The sequence below is a fragment of the Panthera pardus genome, unplaced genomic scaffold (genome assembly GCF_024362965.1).
Source record: "Panthera pardus isolate Hobbes unplaced genomic scaffold, ASM2436296v1 HiC_scaffold_27, whole genome shotgun sequence".
NCBI classification, from domain to species: Eukaryota; Metazoa; Chordata; class Mammalia; order Carnivora; family Felidae; genus Panthera; species Panthera pardus.
In genome coordinates this window covers 6,194,074-6,219,368 of record NW_026526843.1, presented here as the reverse complement: position 1 = coordinate 6,219,368, position 25,295 = coordinate 6,194,074, and the positions used below count along the sequence as shown (strand labels likewise).

The following is a 25,295-nucleotide window of genomic DNA, read 5'->3' as shown; positions in this document are numbered from 1 at the left end:
ACTTGAGCGTCTGACTTCAGCTCAGGTCATGATCTCGCAGTCTGTGAGTTCGAGCCCCACATCAGGCTCTGTGCTGACCGCTCGGAGCCTAGAGCCTGCTTCAGATTCTGTGTCACTGGGTGGATGGTTTTGTTTATACTTTCCCATATTTTCTGATTTTTCTACAATGGACAAAAATACTTTCATACACAAAAAATTATTTTAGGGGCACCTGGGTGGCTCAGTTGGTTGGACACCTGACTCTTGATTTTGGCTCAGGTCATGATCCCAGGGTCATGGGATTGAGGCCCGCCTCAGATTCCACACTGAGCATGGAGCCTGCTTAAGATCTTGTCCCTCTCTCTCACTCTCTCAAAATAAAGAGATAAAATGGGGCGCATGGGTGGCTCAGTCGGTTAAGCATCTGACTCTTGGTTTTGGCTCAGGTCATGATTTCATGGTTCGTGGGTTCGAGCACAACGTTGGGCTCCGCAGCTGGCAGTGCACAGCCTGCTTGGGATTCTCTCTCTCCCTGTCTCTGCCCCTCCCCTACTCACGCTGCCTCTGTCTCTCTCAAAATAAACAAACAAACTTAAAAATAAATACAGGCGCCTGCGTGACTCAGTCAGTTAAGCATCCAACTTCGGCTCAGGTCATGATCTCACGATTCGTGAGTTCAAGCCCCAGATCAGGTTCTGTGCTGATAGCTCGAAGCCTGGGGCCTGCTTCAGACTCTGTGTCTCCCTCTCTTTCTGCCTCTTCCCCATTTGTGCTCTCTCTCTCTAAAATAAACATTAAAAAAAAAAAATTAAAATAAACTAAAAAATCAACAGTATTGGGAATACTCCAGCAAATGCTTTTAATATCCATCTCTCAGTTTATTGAGAATAAGAAGGAAACCAAATGTCCAAAATATATCAAAATTTGTCTTAACTTGTTCTCAATTTAAATCCACCCAAAGTATAACCAGTTAACTACAGCAATTTAGGACAGATAAAATTTTTAAGTGAGGAAATGCTTATTCTCACTTTTGTTATTTCCTCTCAAGGAAGAAAAAAGATATACCAATAAAAATGGTTTCAAAGAGTGGAAAATTCTTTTCAAGGTTAGGAGTAGGAATTTTTCTCAATTAGAATTTACTGGATCTATTTTAAGCAGCATTCATATAAAAGCAGAAATACCCGCTTGTATATGAAGTTTTGGCAAGGTGCTAACAAAATAGCAAAAATTATCCATAAGACTAAATATAAAATTCAAATGTGTTTGTGTACCTATGAGCACAAAACAGAAACGTAACTGTTACCTTGAAGTGTAGCAGACTACTACACCCCAGCCCCTAAATAATCCTTTCTGCCCTGAACTCCTATGGGACTTAAGATATAGCATTCATTTTGGCTCTTACCATTTGACTTCTTTGTCTGGCTAGTTATATTTATAAATGTATAGATTTTATCCATCAATTGTTTCTAGACTGAGTTTTTGGGAAGATAAACACTGCTTTACAAAGTAGTGTTCGATAAATGTATTGACTTTAAGCTTACTCTGTTACTGAAGATTTTAATATCTTCTGGTGTATTTTTTTTCTCACTCATGGTTCTAATACCTGCAGATTTAACATAATAATCTTCAAGCATGCCTAAAAATTTAAACAGTCTGATCTCGAATTTGGAGAGGTAAAATTGAGGAGAACATTGTAGTTGAAGGGGCACAGAATGAACAGAGGCAAGAATATTTGGGAGGAAAAGATTCGCCCTGTTAGATACAAGGTGGAGAATCAAAAAGAGATAAAAAGACAAAATGAAAGAAGATGGGAAACTAGATAGATGGCTGGTACACTTTCCTTAAGAAAAGCTATGCAAAAGAAGACAAAAGATGACCTCTCTGGAAAAAGTGGAGTAATAGGAAAATGGGACCCCAACACAGCTGGCACCAGTTGGCCAGACCCGGGTAATGTTATCCTGTATTCCTCTTGACATAAAACATTTGCCCTCAAACTTGTCAGTCCCTCCTGGGCTCTTAGCAGAATGCCTGTCAGCTGCCATTGAACATCAAGTTTGTACTACCTGTGACTCTTTCCAACGTGGGAAAATGAAAGAGAATCTGACAGGAACATGGTCAACTGTGGACCCCTTCCCCCTGCAAAAATGTCTGTCTGTCCCATGTATCAAATATTCAGTTGAGGGCTCATTTTCGGCCCCCAAAGAAGTATAAATGTTAACTGTCACCTTATCCTGTTCATACCCTGATTTCAAGTTCTTTATGTAGAGGTGAAAATTTGGTAAGAATCATTTTTCTTTTACTTCTACTCCCCTCTTCAGTTTGCTCCCTAGTACACCTAGTACGCCTCAAAACTCAAACACCTCTCCTGACATGGGGAGACTGGAAAAAAAGGCCCTATCCTATTACACATATTTGCACATCATCTTTACAGTGTGGTTAGAAGCTACACTAGCTCCTAAATTTTTAAAATACAAGTTATGCATATTTAGAATGCATGGCATGATATTTTAATATTAGTGGTTACTACAGTTGAGCTGATTAGCATAGCCACGTATTCATATGCTTACCATTTTCATGTCTTCATACGCTTACCATTTTGTGTGTGTGTGTGTGTGCATGTGTGTGTGGTGAAAGCACCCGAAATCTACTCTCAAACAAATTTCCAGTATACGACGTAGCATTAACTCTAGTCATCGTGCCGTACACCAGGCTTCTAGACTTCTTCACCCTCCCAATTGCAACTTCTTACTCGTTAACCAACACCTCCCCACCGTCCTGCCTGTGGTAACCACTCTTCTACTATCAGTGAAGCTCTACTATGTTAAGGTTAAGCTGTACCCCACAAGCTTAGTCTCAACGAGCTGACCTAGACTAAAGAGGAACTAAATCACACGAGTGCCGATAAAGGGAACCGAAAGGGCTATGACTTAGCTAAAGTCCTGCGGGAGCCAGAAGCTGGGATGTACCTGCTCCTCAGTCAATTAAACCAGGCAAGCGCTGAAATTCAGTTTGTAAAAGGAAGAAATCCTAAGGAATAAAAGGCGAAATACTGCTTTCTCGGGAGCTATGGGCGAAGCTCAGGGAAAACTCAACGAAGACCACAGAGAGACACAAAGTAAAACTAAAATAAGACTGCCAACTTCTAGGACAGGCAGAAAGGAAAGCTGGAATCTGATGGCTAGACAGAGCCATATGGAACCAAGTGACAAAGGGCTCACTTGCTAAGACTTCGCTTTGCCCAGTTTAACTGCTGTGTATCTACCAGTATCTATCACCGACCACCACCGTAGAGATATAAATCCTCACAGCCAAGTAGTTAACTACTCTCAAGACACCTGCTCTAAGAAAAGGGCTACAAAGGTATGAGAATGCAAAAGAGGTTCCAAAACGAGGCCATATTCTTGAGTCTGCAGGCAAGGGAAACATAAAAAGCACTGGAGTTGGGGACAGGGTACCAGGGATATCTGCACAAGAGACAGGAGACAAAAATAAAGTGAGGGCAGTTCACCTTACACTGGTGTCTGGTTTTTTGTGTTGTTTTTAATAACGGATAACACTGCCTTCAATAAAAATGAATGCGGGACAAGGCAGTTAGGGTAAGTTTTCAGAGCTGCCTAAAACATGCTCCTAAACTCCAGGTTCACGGCTTTATTTACAGTAATACCTTACATATCCAACACTGTTAGAAAACAAGAGTGACCTCTGACTCATCTGTTTAAATGACAGCTATCCAATTTACCTGTTAAAAATTCCTAAGAAGAATACCACTGTGTGGTCGGGTGAAACATGAACACATAACTGTATCTGGTTTATACTACAGCTACAGTTAAAAAAAAACAAACAAAAAACAGTTCAGCATTTTGAAGAGGGTCTCACAAAAACACAAAGTTAACAATAGAATATTATTAATAATCAACTTTATGTAATAATTAGGTCTAAATGGAAAGCTGGAAAGCAAAAAAGAAATCTGAAAACCATCAAAGTTATTAAAAAAGGACAAAACTGATAGGTTAGGACCTTAAAATTCCAAGTGCTTCTAAAAAACAGAGCCATTGAAAAGTACTTGTTTTCATTAGAGTAACAGACTAAATCTAAGCAGTTACTGAATAAATGAGTTCAGAAAGCTTTTTGAAATTGGAGGGCCATGAACTAATTAAGCCTATCAAGTTCTTGCTTAACCTGGTCTCCTGACCTTGGTCTGAATATCACAAACTCCAACTCTATCAGACTTTGTGAGTCATCACTGATGAGGAATATAAATTCTCACTGTAGCTTTTGAAGGTTGTTGTTTTTTTTTCATCTGAAACATTCAGATAGTTTTTCTGAGCTCAGCTCTGTAGTTCAGGCTGAGGGTACTTTAAACTGCCGTGTTGCCCACTATATATACTCACTCAGTGGGAAATGTCAAACACATATCCGTACTCAAGTGAGTACCAACACATCCCCCAAAACCAAACATAGATTATTTTACATTACTGGTTTGGGTGCTCCTCCATTAGCACAAATAGATAAGAGGTAGTTACGTAATGACATAAATTTACATTATTCTCAATTGCAAAGAAGTAGTATGTGAAGGCAAAAGAAAAAAATAATTTATTCAGTAATAGTCAAAGAGCTGATTTTCTCCAGCAGTGGACTTGAAGTTTCTCTTTTACCTTACATTCTTTCTCCTTAATCATCTCCAAAGTAAAGCAAAATTCATTTCAATACAAATGACAGGTAAAATACCTACACACATTAATCTGCATGCCATCACCTGAGCTTTTTAAAAAAGTACACATTAAGATGAATATACTCGTGATGCACGTACACTCAGTTACACAGATGACCACGAGGCCAGTGACTCAGGAAGAATTTACCTGTTTTTCCACAAAAATACCCTAAGGCAGGGGTCCTGCAAGCCTGACCCAGCCCACCAGCCATTTTAGTAAATAAAGTTTTATTGGAACATAGACATGCTCATTTCTTTGTGTGTTGTCTGTGACTACCATGGAGACAATAAGGCTGGCAAATCCTTAAATATTTATTACCTGGTCCTATAATCAAAGTTGGTCAACCCATCTTCTAAGGCACTGGTCCACAGCCAGGAGTGTTCATCCAAAATCATCTAGGAATCTTTTTCAAAAGATACATGCCTGTAATGCCCTGCCCACTCCTCTTCTGATGTAAAAGTTGGCTAAGGACCACTGCTCTAAGGATTTCGTAGCACCACTAAGCACCTGGCATCTTCTGCTTCTTTGTATGCAGCAAGCAAGCAGCAGCAGTAGCATTCTGTGCTCTGTGGGCACCCCATTTTGCCCTTACCGAATGCTAAACGAGCCACTGACTCTAAATAGCACTGCCATTTAATACTTACCTAATACTTTTGACCACTTCCTCCTCCTTGAAACTCTTCCCCCTTTGACTTCTACAGCATCACTTTCCCAGTGGAACACATTTCAAATGTCGCTCTCTGTGAAGCCTTCTGACTTCTCAAATAGAATTCATGATGGTCCCGTATCCCACCTCTCTTGTGGCATTCTTTACATACTCCTAAGGCTAAACTAGACGCGTTCATGGTTGTACCCAAAGTGTCTAAGCATCCTGCTTTGGTACAAAGTAGGCACTAAATTAAGTAACTGATAAATGGACAGACAGATGAATTCTAGACTCCAGACGGAGGACTTGACAAATACAATGCCTAAGGAAACAACAAAAATAACACCATACCAGGCCAGGGAATGTTGAAGAAACACGAAAACCCTCCGGTGTGATGCATACGTAGCGCTCTACCATCCTGAACAAGTAACCAACCTGAGTCTTCCCTTTAGATTTCGCTCCTTCCTTTTCCAACTGCTAGAGCTGCAAACAACACTAAAATTTTGATTAACCAAAAAAGAGGAATTTTATGCTACACCATTACCTCCCTAGCCAATTTATACTTAGCCATTAAGGTTTCACACTATTATCCAATTGAAGCTCTTCTCTCCTTCCAATTCAACAATGAATGAGTGCCCATTTATTAAAATGCCATTGAGCACAAATGAGACATCAAGTACCCTGCTAAGTGCCTTCCATGCACTGTCCCCACTGAATCCTGCGCTAGGCAAAGAGAATCGTCTCTACCCTCCCAGAGTTCACGATATAGCAGGGAAGAAACTTGCACAGGTGTAACAATTACAGTGCACAGCATGTTAAACTCAGTGGCAGAGGTAAGGTTGAGCTGAACTCAAAAACAGAACTGACAGCTAGGATAATGTCAGTGCCTGCACAACATTGGGGACAAACAGGATGTATGGGAAACCAAGAGGAGAGAGAAGGAGATCAAGAATGGGAAAGGTGGATTACGACTTCTGAGGGGCAGGCTGAGGCCTCTGGGTATTATTTCATACACAGTAAGGCACCAGTAAAGGTTCGGAGGCAGGGAAGCAGAGATCAAGTGATTACCAGCAGTTATGTTGGAAGGATGGGAAGAGGAAGACTGGATGCAGGGGAGCATTAAGAAAGAAAAGGAAGCAGAGACATCCCAGAAGGAGAGTCAATGTGACAGATGTGGAAGAAGGAAGACTTGAAGGTAAAGGATTTAGAAAGAGAATCAAGGTTCAGTGCAGGGAGATGATGAATAATGCTTTAGACAGGATGCATTTTAAGATGCCCTTGCAGAACATCTATGTATAGCAGACAAAAATGCTGCCGTTATTAGGTTTCATTCTCCATAGTGACCACTGTATATCCCTTTTCTCCTGAAAAATCCTGCTTTCCCCATCCCCATCCCCTTACTATCCAAGTTGAAATTCCTGTCTAAGGTTTAAAGACCCAGCAACTATCCCACCTTACTCAACTGAACCATTACTGCCGGTCTCAATGACCTGTTCTGGTAGTTAACCTCTTTCCTGGACTCATCCCCCCGTTCCCTCTTTTAAACCTTACCATCTCTAGGCAGCAATCTTACTTACCTGAATAGGCAAGGCTCCTCCCACACACAATAAAAAGATGTATAAATTGTCATATATGCAGATTCATGGCATGCCCGATATCTAGATCATAAACTCAAAATCAGATACCCCATTTCTCTAGGGCGCCAAACATTCCACTGGTACTGAGGAAATAACAAAGTAAAGACCACCTAAAATTGGTCTTTTCATTTTCAGAGGCCACAAAAGATATCTTGAGGGTAACAGAATCAGAATATTCTCACCTAGTATGTATGTAAGATTTTTGTCCCCCAAACTAACAATGCTATGAAGAGAATATATTAACAGGAGTTAGATTATGTCCTAAATTCAGAAGTATTTCCATATTTATTAGAAAACTCCTAAGCCCTAATAATTACGTTTCTTAAAATATGATTTGGGATTGAGTAGCGTAAAAGGCAGTCTAGTATAACCTAGGGTGATGAAGAGTTCCGGCTCTGGAGTCGCCTGGCCCTAAAGTCAAGCACCAGCTCTGCCGCTTACTAGCTACAGGACCTTAGTCAGGTTCCTGCACTGAGCCTCAGTTTCCTCATCCAAAAAGTGAGATTTAACCTCCTATCTCACATTATGACTGTCAGGATTAAAAAGAATCATGTATTTAAGGTACTTTGCCCACATCTTAAGTGTTCAATAAATGTTATCTATTTCTACTACTGGAAAAAGCAGGAAAAATGTTCAGAGGATTTCTTTAGACATGGGAGTAAAATTTAGTTTGTAAAGGGGAAAGTTCAGGAGTGACCTGAGGATAGTCATCAAGTATATGAAAGACTGTCCATTTTTAGTAAAGAAAAAACCCAAATACTTCCTTTAATGGAAGGAGAGAGACCTAAAATAAATGGTTTTAAATTAAGTGAGATAATTAAATTACAAAGAAGGATGGATCCCTCAATTCTGAAGAGTGTAATATAATGACGGTCATGATTCACGTCGCTTGGGTAGAATCACAACTTCTTGATATATTTAATAGCAGAGACAAGGGGTGCCCGGGTGGCTCGGTCAGATTAGAGTCCGGCTCAGGTCACGATCTCATAGTTCATGAGTTTGAGCCCCACATCAAGCTCGCTGCTGTCAGCACGGAGCCTAATTTGGATCCTCTGTCCCCTTCTCTCTCTGTCCCTCCCCCCACTTGTGCTCTCTAAATAATAAATAAAACATTAAAAAAAACAGCGGAGAAAAATCTTATGTTGGATGGCTTGTAGGCAATCTTGCATGGGGGTGAGGGAAGAAGAACTAAAGGGCCTTCTGAACTCCTGTCCTTAGAGTGATATATCTGACACAGTTACCAATTGTAACAGTAACTATCCAACGTAGAACTCTTAAGGATTTCACCACCTATCTTCCTCCAGAAAGAGTATGTTCTTCAAATATACTCAAGTATCTCCTCAAAGAGAATGAAAACAGTCATGATGATTCATAATTTTACTTGGAAGAATGCATTTCTGTGCTAGATGGCTGGAGGGTAAGAGTAGATGGTACAGATGTGGTGTCTTCATATGGCTTCAATAGGAACTGGGAAACCATTCTGGAAAAATATGTATCTGTCTCAACTGCAAAAACAGAGACTCAAATGATAAAATTCTTAGTACTCTGGCCATTCCTGGTCCATCTGGGCGCTCAAAGGTGATGAAAAAGAGATGAATTTGTTTATACAGAATAGCTCTCCTCCCCTCATCTTTGTGACTGACATGAAAACCTTGGAAAACTGCCTATGGCAGCAAGAACATAAAAACCACATTCCTGTAACTCCTGCTCTGTGACCTCCCATTCTCTCAGACTCTGACCCCATTTGGTCACCTATACACTTTCATCGCAGGTCCCAGCCTCTTCTCTCGAAACTTCTCTTTGGTGCCAGGGAGCACCTGTTAAGCCAACACCAGGTACAGGCTGGAACCTCACTTGGAAGCACCTATTTTCAGTGGGTATTCACGACCTACCTTCCCTGCACAGATCAAAGTTAAACATACGAATGCCACTCGAGTCCTATCCCCCATGTAACGTATTTAAATTCTGACATTTGGGAGGAGGAAAAGGAACACAACTATAGGCTCAAATTCTTTCCTTTTGCCCCTATTCCTCACTAATAGATGCCCAGGGCCTCAAAATGGTTTTTGAAACACCTTTCCTAAGGCAACTCTTTCGATCTTTTATAGAACTTTTTAGTCATGGAACATCACCGTCTAGTAAGCAGTGATGCAGCATTATCTGTTTACCACTGGCAAAAAGACAAATAAGTTAACGACCTGTCTAAAGTTACATAATGTGTCAGTGACAGAGTTATTAAAAAAACAAGCCTCATGACTTCCCAGCCCAGCATGCTTTTCATTAGCCTACAATGACATGAGCGGGTTATTATTATTTGCAAACACTAGCTACCAGGGTGGCTACCATTTACCAAGTCCTAGCCACGTGCCAGGCACCACGCTAAGTCCCAGATAGTCTCTCTTTGAATTCTCACAGTAACCCTGGGAGACAAGCACTGCCACTGTCTCCTTTTGGCAGGTGAGGAAAACGTGGTGTACACAAGTAAAGAACTTGTCCAGGGTCACCCAGCCAGCCAGCGACAGGGCTGCGATTCAAATCCAAGTCTGTTACCACAGTTTGTGGTCTTAACCTCCGATGCTCTTCCATCCCTAGTTCAAGGGACAAATGCCGTTCTTTACAACGCACTACACTTGAGAAAAAATTAACTCCCTATACTATACCATTAAAAAGTAATCAAAATAATTTATATTAGTGAAACGTGTACAAAGTTCAGATGCTCTCTTCACAAACACGTCCAAATAAATGAAATCTCCACTGGATTTAGCCATACTGCTTCATGTAAAACGAGGCACTGCATTTGTTAATAATCAGTAACACTGAGACCAAAACTGCTCCCGTTCTGACTAGAGCAGCCACGTCAAGGGAGCAAAATGCTCATGAGTCAGGATGTAGAGCATTTTCCAGACATATTCATAATGCCAAGGAATAAATAATGGGGTAATAAGGTTTACAGCACAACCACTTGCAAGTAAATAGTATTCTTTCTGTGCATCTGAATTTGTTTTTAAGGACTAGGAAATAAAAACATACTGCTCTGGTTCTCAAAAATCAGCAAGCCATAAAAACATGAAGAAATCTAAAACCAGCAAATAAAAATCACGATAAAAAAAAAACACGAGGGGCGCCTGGGTGGCTCAGTGAGTTAAGCATCCGACTTCGGTTCAGGTCATGATCTCACAGTTCGTGAGTTCAAGCCCTGCATCGGGCTCTGTGCTGACAGTTCAGAGCCCGGAGCCTGCTTCGGATTTTGCGTCTCCCTTTCTCTCTGCTCCTGCCCTGCTCACGCTCTGTCTCTGTCTCTCGAAAAGTGAATAAACATTTAAAAAATATATTAAAAAAAAACCACGAAGCATTCTATTACTACAGCAGTTTTGGGGATGGGGGAATACAAATGCTTTCACAGTTAAGGCCTCACTACCACAAAAACTGACCTCTGAATTCCCACCTGCGCCAATAATGATTCTAGGGTTTGAGATGATTTATCCTAAAGCAAGTCTCAAATCCTTCAATTTCTTCATATTGCTTTTTTCCCTAATACTACAAGACTGACAACTTACAAAAAATGGATTATTCCTGATCATCAAAATGACAGTTCCTACCTCTGCTCATCCTATTCTTTGCGAAATAGGAGATTATCCAGTGCCCAAGAACATACATATATGTTCTGCCAAACCCATCTTTAAAATAATGAAACATCTGAGGGGTGCCTGGGTGGCTCAGTCGGTTAAGCGTCTGACTTTCGGCTCAGGTCCTGATCTCACAGTTCGTGAGTTTGAGCGCCACGTCGGGCTCGCTGCTGTCAGCATAGAGCCTCTGTCTCCCTCTCTCTCTGCCCCTCTCCTGTGCCCGCATGTGTACTCAGGTGCATGTTCTTTCTCTCTCAAAAATAAATAAACATTAAAAAAAAATAACGGCACACTTGAGAGTGAAGCTACCGAAGGTACATTTACAGATGTAATTTCAATAAAGGGCTCAAAGGAGAAATACAATAGCCAAAGAGGGAAAATTGTTTCAATGTAAACCCTACTGCATCATAAGTACAGAGAGCACTTTTCTAAGTCCCGAGGGGAGACAATATTACTTTTCCAAAACAGCAATATAGTATCTTGTCAATCTGGTTACCAGTAGTGAAGACAACTACAGGAAGTTACTGTAGCATACATACCTTCAGAAAAAACAGTAAAATTCATCAAAAGTTACACAAAGTCATAAATGCTGTTACATGGCTGAACGACAATAAAATGCAGCAAGTGGTAACATTGTTTTGCCGAAAGGGTACTGTCACCTTCATTTATGATCACCACAATTACTTGATGACGGAAGAGGAAAACACATCTGAGTTATGAAAATTCCCTTGAATGAATGCTTTAACACGTGATCTATTCAAATTAAGCAAACTGCTTGTTTTCTAAGTCAACACAGCCTCCAAGAAGATTTTAATTCTTTTTGAAAAGAAAAAAAAATCGGAACAATATAAATATTGATTCCCTCCTTTTTTGTCAAGTGATAAATAGGTTAAACCCAGCCTTGGAATTTCTGGTTCGGGGGTGGGGGTGGGGGGTGGGGGGAAGACTGCAATTTAAAATTATACTGTTAATAATAATGCAATACACTCTAAAATAAGCAATTTCCTCTTTAATGAACTTAAAGTCAGTTTTATTCTCAAGAGGCAGAAATACCAACTTACCAGCTTCGTGCCTCTTTTAATTTCCTTTTGGACATCTTCAATAGAAAATCCACCGAGACTTTCGTTATCAGAGTGTGATGATACCAAAGCAGATGAAAAGAGCTATAAATTACATTTAAAAACAATTAAGATTCATATTTAAAGACATTACAGTGAAACAGTCAACAAGATGTTAACTTTAAAAGGAACTTTTCTAGTACAAATGGCATAGCATTCGTGAGAAACCAGATCTTAAAAATTTAACTGACTTTCATCCTGTTCGGGAACAGTCAGTCACTGTCGGGTCCTCCCGGTTTCGGGTCTCTCGGCTGCCGGCCTCTACTTACCATGCACTTATGGTGCGCTGCCACCTTCTGGTTTGCAGATATTAGTAACTGTCCGCATTCCTTGTCTCTATTTGACTTACAAAAGCCACATTTGCGCTGTCTTGTGGGCCCTTTTTTCTGTTCAACTGAGCTTGACATGATTTTTAAATTGCTTTTAGAATGCCACTTTAAGCCTCAAGAAATGCTACAGAGAATGAGAAGGGCAACAAAATGGTTAATTGCGCTTTAATATCCATTTACACAGTCATGTAGTTGTTTAATATTTAACCTAAGTTTTAATATATGCATTTTTAAGCGGGTATTTAGAATAGACAAATGAACATTAAAACCTGAAATGCCTCCATAATGAAAAAACCAAATGTATGCATAAAGATAAGTTACTGAAATAATTCGGAAAAATCAAACGGCTCCCAAATTAGAGGATATGTGAAATAACTAAAACGATTTCTGTGTGGATAAATTAAAAATGTGCAATGTGTGACACTAAAACAGTCATCTGCTCACAATATTAATGAAAAATATTTTTCATGTATAGCTAGATTCCCCTTCAAGGAGACCAAGAATTATATATCTGAGAACAGAGCAGAAACTTGTAAGAGAACTACACAATATCCAGAGTGAACAGAATTCTAGAATTGCACAACTCGTTCAAGTTCACATATTCATAAACCAACAAAGGAGAAATGAATGCACTTAACCGTGACTCTGGAACACTTATTTTTAAAATGTGAATTATTTTCAAGTTTAGAAAAAAATCACGTATACATCTTTAATAAATTTTTGCTATTGTATCCCTCTTTAGAGTAAAGAAAAAATTAAGCTTATAAGTCTATTTATAAAAACCATACTTTAGGAACCGATTATTTATAAAAAACAACTATATTATCTGACTCTGAGGCTTATTCCAAAAGTCTGCAGGTTAAAGTTACAAACAGAGAGTGGTGTTCTAAATGCAGTAACGTTCACATTAAATTAGCAATATTGTATAAAGGAAGGATAATTTTTCTGTGTGACCCTTAAATCTAGTCAAATTATAATTCTAGGTAGTAAAGTCAAACACAAAGAAAGGGAAGAAAAGCTCTAAGATAGAAGGTTTCAGATTTAGATCATCAATCTCAACATGGATTCTTAAGAAGAACCTAAACAAGTGTAAAATCAGTTATGTGATTTGTGTAGTTTTCCCAAAGCAACCGAACTAAGTGGTCCAGGATCCAGGCTGCCACAACAGAAGTCACAATAAATAAAATCTGCAATGTTCATCTTAAAATTTACTAAAATTCTTCCCATTGTTCTATATACTTGAGTATTTTCATAATACTATGTTGAAAAATGGACTCACTGACACCACATTGTAGCTTTGTGAGAAGCACTTCATTCACCAGCAAGAACAGTAGCAGCTGGTGCCAGGAAGGTGTTAGCTGCAAACCACTCAGTGCTTTATAATATAAAACTGCAGATACTTAATCAAAATTTAACGTGAAGCCACAAAGAAACAGGTCTTTTTATCAATTTATACCTAGGGTTGTTTTGTTTTGTTTTTTAAACAAAACTTCAAAGGCCTTGGCAGTCTCTGTGTTGATGGGTTTAACAAACCCTTAATGCTATCTACAATTTTAAATACCTTAGTCTTCCAAACGCCATCGGATACTTTACAACAGTACTGTATTCACAGCACTGCCTATAAACCATGAAACTGATTGAAAACAGGCAGCAAATACTTTTAGGATTAAAGAAAAAAAAGGACATAACAGAGAAACAAAAGAAACAAAAGGGGAAGTGTGTTTGCATTTGTACAGGCAAATATGTGTTCAGTTGCTTTATCAAGAATATAGCTGCCAAAATCTTTAGAATTAACCATGCAAAACAGCAAAATTCAAACAGCACCAAAATCTGCTATTTGAGTTCTAAATTAGCTTTCTTTACGACTATGCAATGAATAGTAGACACTCTGAAACCACTGTAACATATTCAGCATTTCTCCCCGGTCATCCTTGGCCAGTTCAAAGGATAGCACATTATGAATCTAATCTGTACAGTCATCTTTAATGTGTAATTTCTGCACAACCCTAGCATAGGCTATAAAACCGGGTTGTAAGGTTCTAAAAAGTCCTAGAGTAAAAAAGCACTTTTTACTCTTGAAATTGATTCTGAAAATGGTGTCCCTCAAATTGTATCCGTACAGAATTCTGCCTGTTTTGAATTTATAAACAGGTAAATTTGTCATCCTAATTTTGAGAATTCCCTTTTCTAAGATATCAAATACCCAAAAATCTAAGAGAGAAAAAAGGTACGCTTTATTTTGCATTCAAAAATATTCTAGTGTTTTCATCAGTTTAAATTGGTAAAGTGAACAGAAAACACAACAAAGTGCACCAAACCAATTAAAAACTTTCCCCAATGTGCAATGACTAAATGGATTTTTCCACTAAAATTAAAATAATGTATCTGTGCATATCTTGCTAATTTTTTACAGCCTCCTTGTGAAACATGAAGTGGGGAACATCCTGGAAACAATGACTACTCACAAAAATGTCTTTATCATAAAAATACAGATTTTTATCTAATGCTGTCTCACTTGTGGTCTCTCGTTAAGGAGAATAAGGGCATTCCAAGGACCAATATTAAGGGGTTCATAACGATCCACGCAGCTATGTGGCATTTTAATTTCAGCGTAAAAGGTTTTTCAGGGCACGCAGAGATCAAACTTTGATGCTTTTGCCCAACAATGAAACCTTTTCCTTAAAAGAAACATAACATTATGGATCATGTTATAAAGCAGAAAAAAAGAGGCAAAGATAACAGCGTGAGAAACATAATTGAAATGTCTGAAAAAATATAAAAGCTCGATTAGTTAGGCTGAGGCAATCAATTCGTTCCTGATTTTACAAGATGCTGTAAAGCACCAAGGTGGAAATAACCTGAAACATCAAGGAGAGCATTCAAGAACCAAGTCGAGAGCTCATTCAACGTCTCGTATCTGAAAGACCATTTCCACAGAAAAACAAAACAAAACAAAACAAAACAAAAACTGCCGTTCCGGAAGATCAAACAATCCCACACGCAATCAAGCTGAAACATACAGTTGAAAATACATAAACGTGATCCCCAAACAAGCAGTATTTCGGTCAGGAAAGTTACAGTGGAGAGAAATAAACGATCGAGATGAACCGGAAGGGCACCTGAATTTGGTTGCACGATATTATTACATGCTTCGCACTGCTTTTTGCGGTTATTCAAAAGGAAACTGAAGGAATTTTCCAGTTGTTTCAAACCCAAGGGTAAGAAAGAATTTGAACTGTCTGAATAAGACCCGATATTACGTAGTAAGCCGATGAAAAGAAAAGGGGTTTTCAAAAAGAAAGGATTTTTCAACTTCCACGCAGAATATCGAAACGAACAAATTTCAAAAGAATGCCGTGCTGTTCGTCCATATAATAAAAGGATGGTACACATAACGTACCGGATCCTCTCTCCGTTATTTATTCCTCAATACACACTAGACTCCGAGACCTCCCTCTAATCAAGCGCTAGATAAACTCGCAAAACTATCTTCCTCTAAAACACTTTAGCAGGTCCTTTCGGTCGTCAAGTCAGGGTCCCCTAATCGTCCTTTTCCAGTCCTCCCGAATCCAGGAAGATATCCCACCACTTTCTTTAACCGTCCTTCCCCAGGAGTTCGCTCTCAAATAGTCTTCGTTTCAGATCTCAGTTTCACCCCTCATTCCCCCCACCCCAGAGTTTTTCCTCATTCCGCAAAGCCAACCCTCTTGCCATCCTGACCATTCCTCCTCTTACGCTTCCCAAACTGGGAGTCTCCCTCCTTCCCAAATATGTCCTAAGCGATGGCAAAGACTAAAAATTCCCAGTATTTTTTCCTCCCTAAATGCTGCGCCCCTTCCCCCGAAGTCTACGCTGGAGCCTAACCGCTCCCTTAGCTCCTCCGAAGCACTTTTCTCAGCCACCTCTCTGCCAAGCGCCTTCAACGAGCGGCGCTTCTGGGGTCCTTGACAATAAAGCGAGACCACCGAGAGTCCCCCTTAACAACGGGCAGGGGCGGCGGCCTGGCCACCGCCATCCTCCTTGTCTTCTCCCGCCGGGCAGAGAATGGGGGGCCCCCGAGCTACCGTGGGGACTCACCGGCGGGGCCCAGAGGCGAACGGCAGGGGAGAAGCGCCAATGAGGGGAAAGAGAAAGAAGTCGGTGTCGGTTCTCCGGCAGCGCCTGGGAGCGGGGCTCTGTCGCCGGAGGTTGTTTCCTTTCATTCGAGGAGAGACGGGCTCGCGGAGCGCCCTTACGTCGCCCCCCTCGCACGCAACGACTCAACACAGCGTTAATACGTCTCCAGCGCGCCGCGAGCCCCGGTTGGCTGCACGGCCGGGGCAACTGAAGCCGCAGAACCACGGCGCATGTGCCGAGGCCGCCCCCAGTACGGATCGGGGCGGCAAGCTCCGCCTCCTGCTCGCGCGCGTACCTTCTATTCTCCGGTCCGCCGCTCAGCCAAGTGTTTGGGGGCAGGCTCCGAGGAGATAGAGAAAGACATTCGAAGATATCGCCGTGGGTCGGGCGGAGAAGGGGCAGGGTTGGGACTAGAAACCGTTGGGCGGGAGCCCTGGGTAACCAGTTTTCAACAGGGATTCAAGTGGGTAGGCCTGATCCCTTGCACTTGTTCACCGAGGCCTTTTCACATCCATTATTTCATTGTACTCTCGTGGCATCCCTTTGAGGTCCTCCGTTCTCTCATTTTACTGCCACGAAAGACTGAGAAGCTCGTAGTGGAGTAGGTCGGCCTGGATTTCAATCCTTGGGCAAAGCATTTTCGTCTCTGTATCTGAGAGTTTTTTTGTTTTTGTTTTTGTTTTTGTCTTTAAAATGGGGATTAAAAATACTATCTCACGGGTTTATTGTGAAGAAGAAATGAGATAATGCAAGTTAAACGTCTATAAGCGTCCCTGGCATATAACAGGCCCTCTGTAAATACGGAGATTATCATAATCAACAAAGATAAGTGATTTCCTTTATAAACTCACACAGGTAAACCCGACACCTAACCGAGCGCTTTCCTCTTTGATGTGTGGAGCCTGACTGCTTGGGTTTGAATTCCAGCTCCCCCACTTCTAGCTCTATGACCTTGAGCACGTTGCATTACCTCTCCGTCCCTCAGTTTCAGCACGTCCAAAATGGAGATCACAATGGTATCCATCTCAAAGAGCTGTTAAGAGAAAGGAGTTCATACACGTAAATCACATAGAATAACACTTGGACACATACTATGCCCTATGTAAGGGCCAGCTTTTGTCATTTTCTCCTACGCTCATAGACTGCCAGCAAGTGGTTAAAAAAAAAAAAAAGCCCTAACAAACCAATGAAAATTTAAAGATAACCTTTTTGTAGCTATTTTTCCTGTAAAAGGGAAGGAGGGGGGTCGCGGTGGATTTTCATTGTTGCCATCCTATATTGTTACTACCCTGTTTCAACATTGTTTTTATTTCTCCCTGCAAGGTCAAACTTAAATTGTTATTCTAAAGGAAACAGTAACTGCGTTCATGTAACATTGCATCCCATACAAGCAGGTAACTAATGTTGGACAAAGCAGTCATTTAGCTGCACGGGACCCTTAGCGCTTTCACCCAGGCCCTCTACAGTGAAAGGAGAGGCTGGCAATTTACATAAGAAGATCCAGAACGTGTGTTCCAAACATTAACTTCGTATTTTAAAACGGTCCCCCTGCATTATTTTCACCAGCGTTTACACACTTCCTGATTGATGTCAGAATGACATTGATGATAGGGAAAGTAACAAAACGTACTGTCTGTGCAGTGTGTTGTCTTTTTAGATTTCTCCCCAACTCCCCACATTTTTCTATCTTTTATTCAGTCTCTCAACCGTGCACTCATTTCAACAATTTGATTCAATAAACATCTGTAAAACTACAAAGTTCCAAACACAAGAGAGACATACATCAACTCCATCCCTAACCTCAAGCTCGTGGTCTAAAAAGGGAGACAAAGAAGCAAACAAATATGGTATGGTGTGATAAATGCTATAGAGAGGTGTGTGCCTGGTACAGACATCCTCTGCCTGTTGTGTACAAAGCGCTATGCTTAAGGTACAGCACAACAGTGAATAAGACACAGCCTTCTCCCTCAACTATTTACAGTCTAACAAGGAAAAGACAAGTATCTATGATAGGCGATGGACCACAGCATGCCTTAAGAGGTGGTAAGGAAGCGCAGGGGATGTTCCAGAGAGGAAGAGCTCTGCGACCCTAGTGAGTTTCAGGCCCCAGGTCTGCTAGCCAGCTCCAATTAGCATGGCTGATAGATGCAGCCTGTTATTTCAAGGGCTACGAAAGGGAGTCATCTTGTAACAACACCCTATTAACAATGCCTGAGGATATAGCATAGGATCTCTTAATGTCTTATGGAACCACCAACCACCAGCACACTCCCACTAACAGCCTCCCCATCTTTCTTCGGGCTCTAGATCCTGCTTTCTGTACCTCATTCTCAGCAAAGGCCTTAGCTTTCTGACTTATTTAGAGTTGGGCCATCTGGGCTAAGTGACTTTATCTCGTGCACCCATCCTTTGTGGCTTCCTTCAAGACTCAGAAAGAATTGCCCGTCCAGTTCTTTAAAGCTAAGGTTGTGGTTTTAATCACATCTTCTTCATGGTCTCCAGGAACTGATTCTCTAATTATTCCCTGCTCTCATTTGCCTTCGAACACTTAGGATTCTTCTCCCTTCACTCCCAGACTGTGTTCTCAGCCCCCAGTTCCTTCCCAATCAGCAGGCATTTGCACATATTCTCTATATGCCAGGTACTATGGCAGACACTGGAGATTTGAAAAGAAATAAGAAGCAGCTCCTGCCTTCAAGGAATTCTCAGTCTAATGAGGATGAAAAACCGGTATTTCTAATGAGGAAGAAGACGAGAATTTCACTACAATAGATGAAATGCTATAATGGAATTACATACCACAACGATGGATGGACTCTGTCCAGCGGAGCAGGAAATACATCCTTGGGGAGGAAATGTTTTGAGTTGGATCTTGAAGGGCAGGTCCGGGCCCAGAAAAATCTGGATTCCATCTTCACGACTTTTCTCCATCTTCATTCTTGACATCTCTGTTACATTTGACACTTTTGGCAGTTTACTTGTTCTTAAACTTTCACCCTCTTTGGCTCTTAACAGGGACTCTGAACTCTGGCTCTCTGGCTGCTATTTCAGTCTCTCGTATAAGGTTTCCCTTCTTCTTTCTTACCTTATAATGCAGACTTTCCCCTAGTCAGAGTCTTAGACCTGCTGCAGATCTATTGTTATTCCGGCCCAGCAATTCTCAAAATTTGGAAGTGAGAATTAGCTGGGGAGGTTGCTAAAAATGCAAATTTTCTTGGCACCACCCCTCTTCAGGGATTCTGAACGGGGTTCAGGAATCCGCCCTCTTAAACTGCCCACGTATTCTGATGCAGATCTATTGAGGACCACACATTAAGAAACTGCCTTCTACTCTTTTTCGTAGAATTGAAACAAGTCTCTGACTTTATACCCTGTAAACAACCGCTTAGCAACTGCATCTGCTCTGCCTAGATCACTCCTGTCCTTGAGCTCAATCACTGAATCCAGTACAAGCCAATTCATCCTTTCCAGCAACTAAAAAGTAATTCCTTTTCCCATCTTCAGTGTTTCTGTGTAAGATACCTCTAGCATTTCTGCTCCTGCCTAAACCAAAGGCTAAATTCAACTCATGCCTATGACCTCCCTTCTAGCTATAATCAACACCAGTGGATCATTCATTCATTCATCAAGTTCATATTGATCACCTATGACATGTTAGATAAAAACGGACACGGTCCATTTTGGTGTAGTGACAGACCGACCTTAATCTTCATTACTTGTAATATAAACAAATGTTAAATTGCAATCGCGTCTTGTGCAAAAAGTTGTAAATGTTGCTTATGTGTAACTGAAGCCTATTTGCATTGTGTATATTGGATACATTTTACATTTCTTACTTTTTTATTTTTAAAGTGGAAAGATTTTGCATTTTATTTATTTTTTGGAAAGGGAGAGAACGAGCAGGGGAGGGGCAGAGAGGGGAGGGAGACGGAGGATCTGAAACGGGTTCTGCACTGACAGAGTGACAGCAACGAGCCCGATGTGGGGCTTGAACTCACAAACTGCGAAACCATGGCCTGGGCCGAAGTCAGATGCTCAACCAACTGAGCCACCCAGGTGCCCCGGCTTCTGCATTTTAAATGTCTTTGTGAAGGGGTGCCTGGCTGGCTCAGCCAGTGGAGCATGGGACTCTTGATCTCGGGGATATAAATTTGAGCCCCCCATTGGGCATAGAGATTACTTAAAATAAAACCTTTTAAAAAATAAATGCTTCTGTGAAAAAAAAATGCTATTTATTTGTGTGAGGTGCTGCGTAAGAGTCAGAAGACCTGTGTTTGAGTTGCTGGCCTGCCACTAACTTAGCAGAGTGAACTTGGACTATTCGTTTGACTTCTCTGAGCCTTAGTTTACACATCAGTCTAATGAGATTGCTATTAGTTGCAAAGTTGTTATGGGACACAAGGACAGAGAATGATGTATGTGAATTTTCCTGCCTCAACAAGTATGAAGGACAGTTAGTTTTTTCTGTATCCCTTAACTGCCATATCACCTCATTGATGTACCTGCTAACGTTGGCTGCCGGAATTTGACCCCATGCCATTCTGCATAGTCTTTGTTGTTGTTTATTTAACATCCACTTAGTGTATTGGTGACGTTTTAGAACACCCTTTACTTCATCCAGGGTACGGAACTACTCTGGTACCTAACCGAAGAGCTAGGAGCCTTGGTGGACTTTCATGTCTCCCCTTGTGAAGCAGTGTGATGCTGGGTATGGTACAGAAACTCCCCAGGAAACTAGCAACTGTGACAGAGGGAAATGCTTTAGAGGCACGTGGACATCTCTAAGACATCGTTTGTTTGTTTGTTTGTTTGTTTGTTGTTTTTAAAGAATTTTTTTTTTTTTTTAGTAATCTCTATACCCAACATGGGGCCCAAACCCACACCCCCCAAGATCAAGAGTCACATACTCCACTGACGGAGCCAGCTAGGCACCCCTAAGACATTGTTTATTGGATATTAAATACAGAAGCTGAACTTAATATATTGATGGCAATATCGGAGAAGTAATTCAACTTTACAGTGCCGATGCTTACAAAATAGTAAGAGTTAACTGACTTCGGACAATGTACTAGGCACCCTGCTAAGTACTTTATGTGCATTATCTTACTTACTCTTTACAACAGCCCTGAGGGGCAGGGAATGTTATTAGTCCCATTTTACAGAGGAAGAGACTGTTGAGCAATTAAGTAACTTGCCCAAGGTCACACAGCTAGGAAGAAGAAGAAGAACCATGTGTCAAGCTCATACTTGTTTTGACTCCAGAAGCCAAACTCTTAATCACTGTGTAGCACTGCTTCCTATTTATTTGCTTGTGTGTTTATTATCTGTCTCCACCAGTGCAGGGACTTTGTTTTGTCATGTTCACTGATCCATCCCTAACCCGTAGAACTCTGTGCCTGGCCTATAGTAGATATTCAATAAATATTTAATAAGGGAGAACCATGGAGAATGGGAAATGGAAAGGAGTAGAAAACAGAGAATGGGGGAGAGAATATAATGAAGAATTGGGGACAAGTAAATTTGGAATGGAATGAAAATATCTCAAGAATTGGTTAATAATGCAGCAGCCCAAGCCCTACTACACTGATTCTGGCGTAGATGTGAAATGGGGCCCAGCAACTACATTTTTAACAAGCTCCCCAGGTTAGACTGTGATTTGCACAAAAGTTTGAGAACCATTAACCTACCGCCTTCCAGCCAAAAACAAAAACACTCCCCTACTGGGCATTTTGTCAGTTATATCTGCAGGCCTGAAAGACTTCCTTCTGATCAATATCATTCTTAGGCATACATCTTAGTGAAGACACTTGCTTATAACTGGCTTTGCCATTGAGTCCCGGGTGATCTTCAGCATCTTTGTTTCTTTTGCCCCTATCTGGCTATTGGTTAAGTAACATAATCAGAAAATTCTACACTCATCTCAAATGGCATAATAATAAGTCTAAAAGCTAAAAGCATTATATATGAATAAGATTTGTGGGAGCTATTAATCACAATGAGATGGAACTAGACTGGGAGGCAAAAACCCAAATGGCCTGGACACAAATCCTGATTTCAGATTAACTTCTTAGTGCCTTAATTTCCTCATCTATAAACTGAGAATGATGGAAGTACCTTCTCAAGGATTTTTTTTGGGGGGAGGGGGCGGAAATTGCATGATTACATAATCCACGTAGAGCACTTAGCACAGTTCCTGGCCCACAGAGCCCAATCGATATTAACTACAAGAGCTAGTTTCTTCTTTTTTTCATTAAATTTTTTTTTTAGTGTTTATTTTTGAGAGAGAGAGAGAGAGAGTCCAAGCTGAGGAGGGGCAGAGAGAGAGGGAGACACAGAATCTGATGCAGGCTCTGAGCTGTCAGCACAGAGCCCGATGCGGGGCTCAGACTCACAAACCGTGAGATCATGACCTGAGCCAAAGTCGGACGCTTAACCGACTGAGCCACCCAGATGCCCCGACAAGAGCTAGTTTCATAGGTGGTAACATGGAGTACTTTTTATCTTACACCAGTTAAGAGTAGTTTATAATGATCTCCAGTTTTTCTTTCTTTTTTTAAATTTTTTAAAGTTCATTTGTTTATTTTAGAGACAAAAAAAAGCGCAAGGGGGGGGGGGGAGAGACAGAGAGAGAGAGAGAGAGAGAGGAGAGTGAATCCCAAGCAGGCTCTGCATTGTCAGTGCAGAGCCCCATGTGGGGCTTAAGATCACGCCCTGAGCTGAAACCGAGAGTCGGTATTTGTGATGAGTGGAATAGAGAGACAAAAGGCCTTTCCTTTTTATTATTTCAATAAGCTTGTCTTTGTCTGTTTTTATTGAAGTAGAGTTGACACCCAATGTTACATTAGATTCAGGTGTCTGACCTAGCGATTTGACACATCTATACGTTGTGCTGCGCTCACCGCAAGTGTAGCTCCCATCTGTCCCCATGAAGCACTATTGCAATACCACTGACTACGTTCCCTATGCTGTACCTTCTATCCCTATAACATTCATTCCATAACTGGAAGCCTGTACCTCCCACCCCCATTCACCCATGTTGCCCGTCCCCCCAACTCCGTCCCCCCGGCAATACCAGTTTGTTCCATGAATTCACGGGTCTGTTTTTGCTTTGTTTGTTTGTTTTGTTTTTTAGATTCCACGTGTAAGTGAAATCATATGCTATTTGTCTTTCTCTGTCTGACTTACTTCACTCAGCATAATACCCTCTGGGTCCATCCCCTGTTTCTTTATTTATGCTGTTCTTGCTCCCAAAACTCCTTTACAACTCCTTTTGGACTAGCCAGGACCTAGCACCCTTCAAGATGCCATTCAGGTGTCAGCCCTTAGCTTCCCAGAAGTTTTACTCACCCTTCCACTGGATAAAGGTCACCTCCAGCGCTTCCATAGCATTCCGGCCAGACCTCTAGCTCATCATTTACCACATTATATCGAAATTATATGTACTTCTGTCCCTCCCACGACGGAGTGAGCTCTTTGGGAGAAGAGACCATGCGTTGTTCTTCCTTATACCCCAGGCACCCAGCACAGTGCCTGCCCAATAGGTATTTGCCCAACTTTCTCAAAGGAACTTGCTCTCTTGTCCTCTGGGCCTTGGCTCCTGTACGTCTCTGTTGCACTTAGCGTCACGCAATGCAATTTAGCAGCTAATTATATACTGTATACCATGTATGATTCTCTAATTGCTTCGTATGTTAATGTGCCACTTCTTCCCTCTTCCCTCAAGCATTGAGAAGAAAAGATTATGAATTGAAAGTGAATGATACAGCTGTAGGCCACACCCAGCTGTCAGTCAACTCTGCCCATTGAACGCCCAGGGCATTGTGTGTCCTGCCATTAATCACCAGAGGCAAATGCAGGTGAAAAAGGGGCACCATTTACCATAAAGGCCTAGAACAGCACCTTCACATAGTAGGCGCTCAGTTAATATTTGTTGAATAAATGAATGCTTTAGTGAAAAAAAAAAGTAGTATACTTGGCTAGGCTAGAAATCAGGAGGCCTGGCTTCTAATCAGATCTCTATCACTTCATTTTGAACTTCAAAAGTCACTTCATCTTTCTGGGACACACTCTTATATTCTGGAAAACATGACAGAATCAGACCAGATGACCTTTAAGGTCTCTTCCAATTTTAATATGCAATTCTTCCTGCCAATAGTCTGACAATCCCTCAAGAATAAGCAGAGTAGATATCTCTTATCTTCTCCATAGCATTGAGCACAGCGCTAAGCACACAGGACTTGATAAATACTTAAAAAGTTAGAACCGTCATCCTGCATAGTCACTATTAAGCAGAATTAACAACAACAACAAAAAGGCACGGGTGCCTGGGTGACTCAGTCGGTTAAGCATCCAACTTTGGCTCAGGTCATGATCTCACGGTTTGTGAGTTCGAGCCCCGTGCCCAGCTCACTGCAATCAGCACAGAGCCCACTTTGGATCCTCTGTCCCCCTCTCTCTCTCTGCCCACCCCCGACTCTCGTGTGCTCTCTCTCTCAAAAATAAATAAACATTTAAAAAATTAAAAGGAAAACAAAATACAACCAATGGACATGAAACACACCTCGGTTCTAAAAATAGGACCTAAAAGAAAAGTAGGAGAAAACCCGGAAATCTATGTGTTGCATCTCAAAGTCTTTAAAAGATTTATGTTTTGAAATCCTAACTTAGGTGCCAGTCGCCACTCAAGCAATTTCATGAATCCCAGTGAAAACTTGAATGCGGTGGGAGTACAACTGCAGCCTGATCTTAGGCCCTACCCTCGCTCTCCCCTGTAATCACATGGGTTACCATCCGCTGACACAGTAGCATACTTGTTGCTCTCTCTGGCCAACACCTCTCCTCTGAATTCTAGGATCGTATAGCCAACTGCCTATGTGAAATTGCTTAGGCATCTCAGAGGCATCTCAAACTTAGTATGTCTGAAACAAGAACTCATGATCTTCTCCCTGTAAACCTGGTACTGGTCCACTGTTTGCTAACTCATTGAATGGCGCCTCTATCAAAAGATATTGACTGCAAAAGTATTGACCTACAATGTGCCACGCACTGGGCACATCGCAGTGAACGAAACAAAGATCCCTACTACCATGCAGTTTGCATTTTAGTAAGAGGAAGACACACTAAAAATAATAT

At 41.2% G+C, this 25,295-nt stretch overlaps 1 protein-coding gene across 3 annotated transcripts in view; it reads right to left on the bottom strand.

The window, feature by feature from the left end:
- Window positions 1-16,303, bottom strand: part of PHF6 (PHD finger protein 6) — a 47,441-nt gene extending 31,138 nt beyond the window's left edge. For 2 of the 3 annotated variants that reach the window (XM_019426950.2, XM_019426951.2), the window contains exons 1-3: window positions 16,125-16,303; window positions 11,988-12,171; window positions 11,662-11,763 (exon numbers count right to left, since the gene is read on the bottom strand). In XM_019426950.2, coding sequence (XP_019282495.1) covers window positions 11,662-11,763; window positions 11,988-12,125 — 240 coding nt within the window. In that variant the 5' untranslated portion in view covers window positions 12,126-12,171; window positions 16,125-16,303. The remainder of the gene's footprint in view (window positions 1-11,661; window positions 11,764-11,987; window positions 12,172-16,124) is intronic. The other variant, XM_019426953.2, reaches the window with a different exon arrangement.
- Window positions 16,304-25,295: the final 8,992 nt, after the last annotated feature.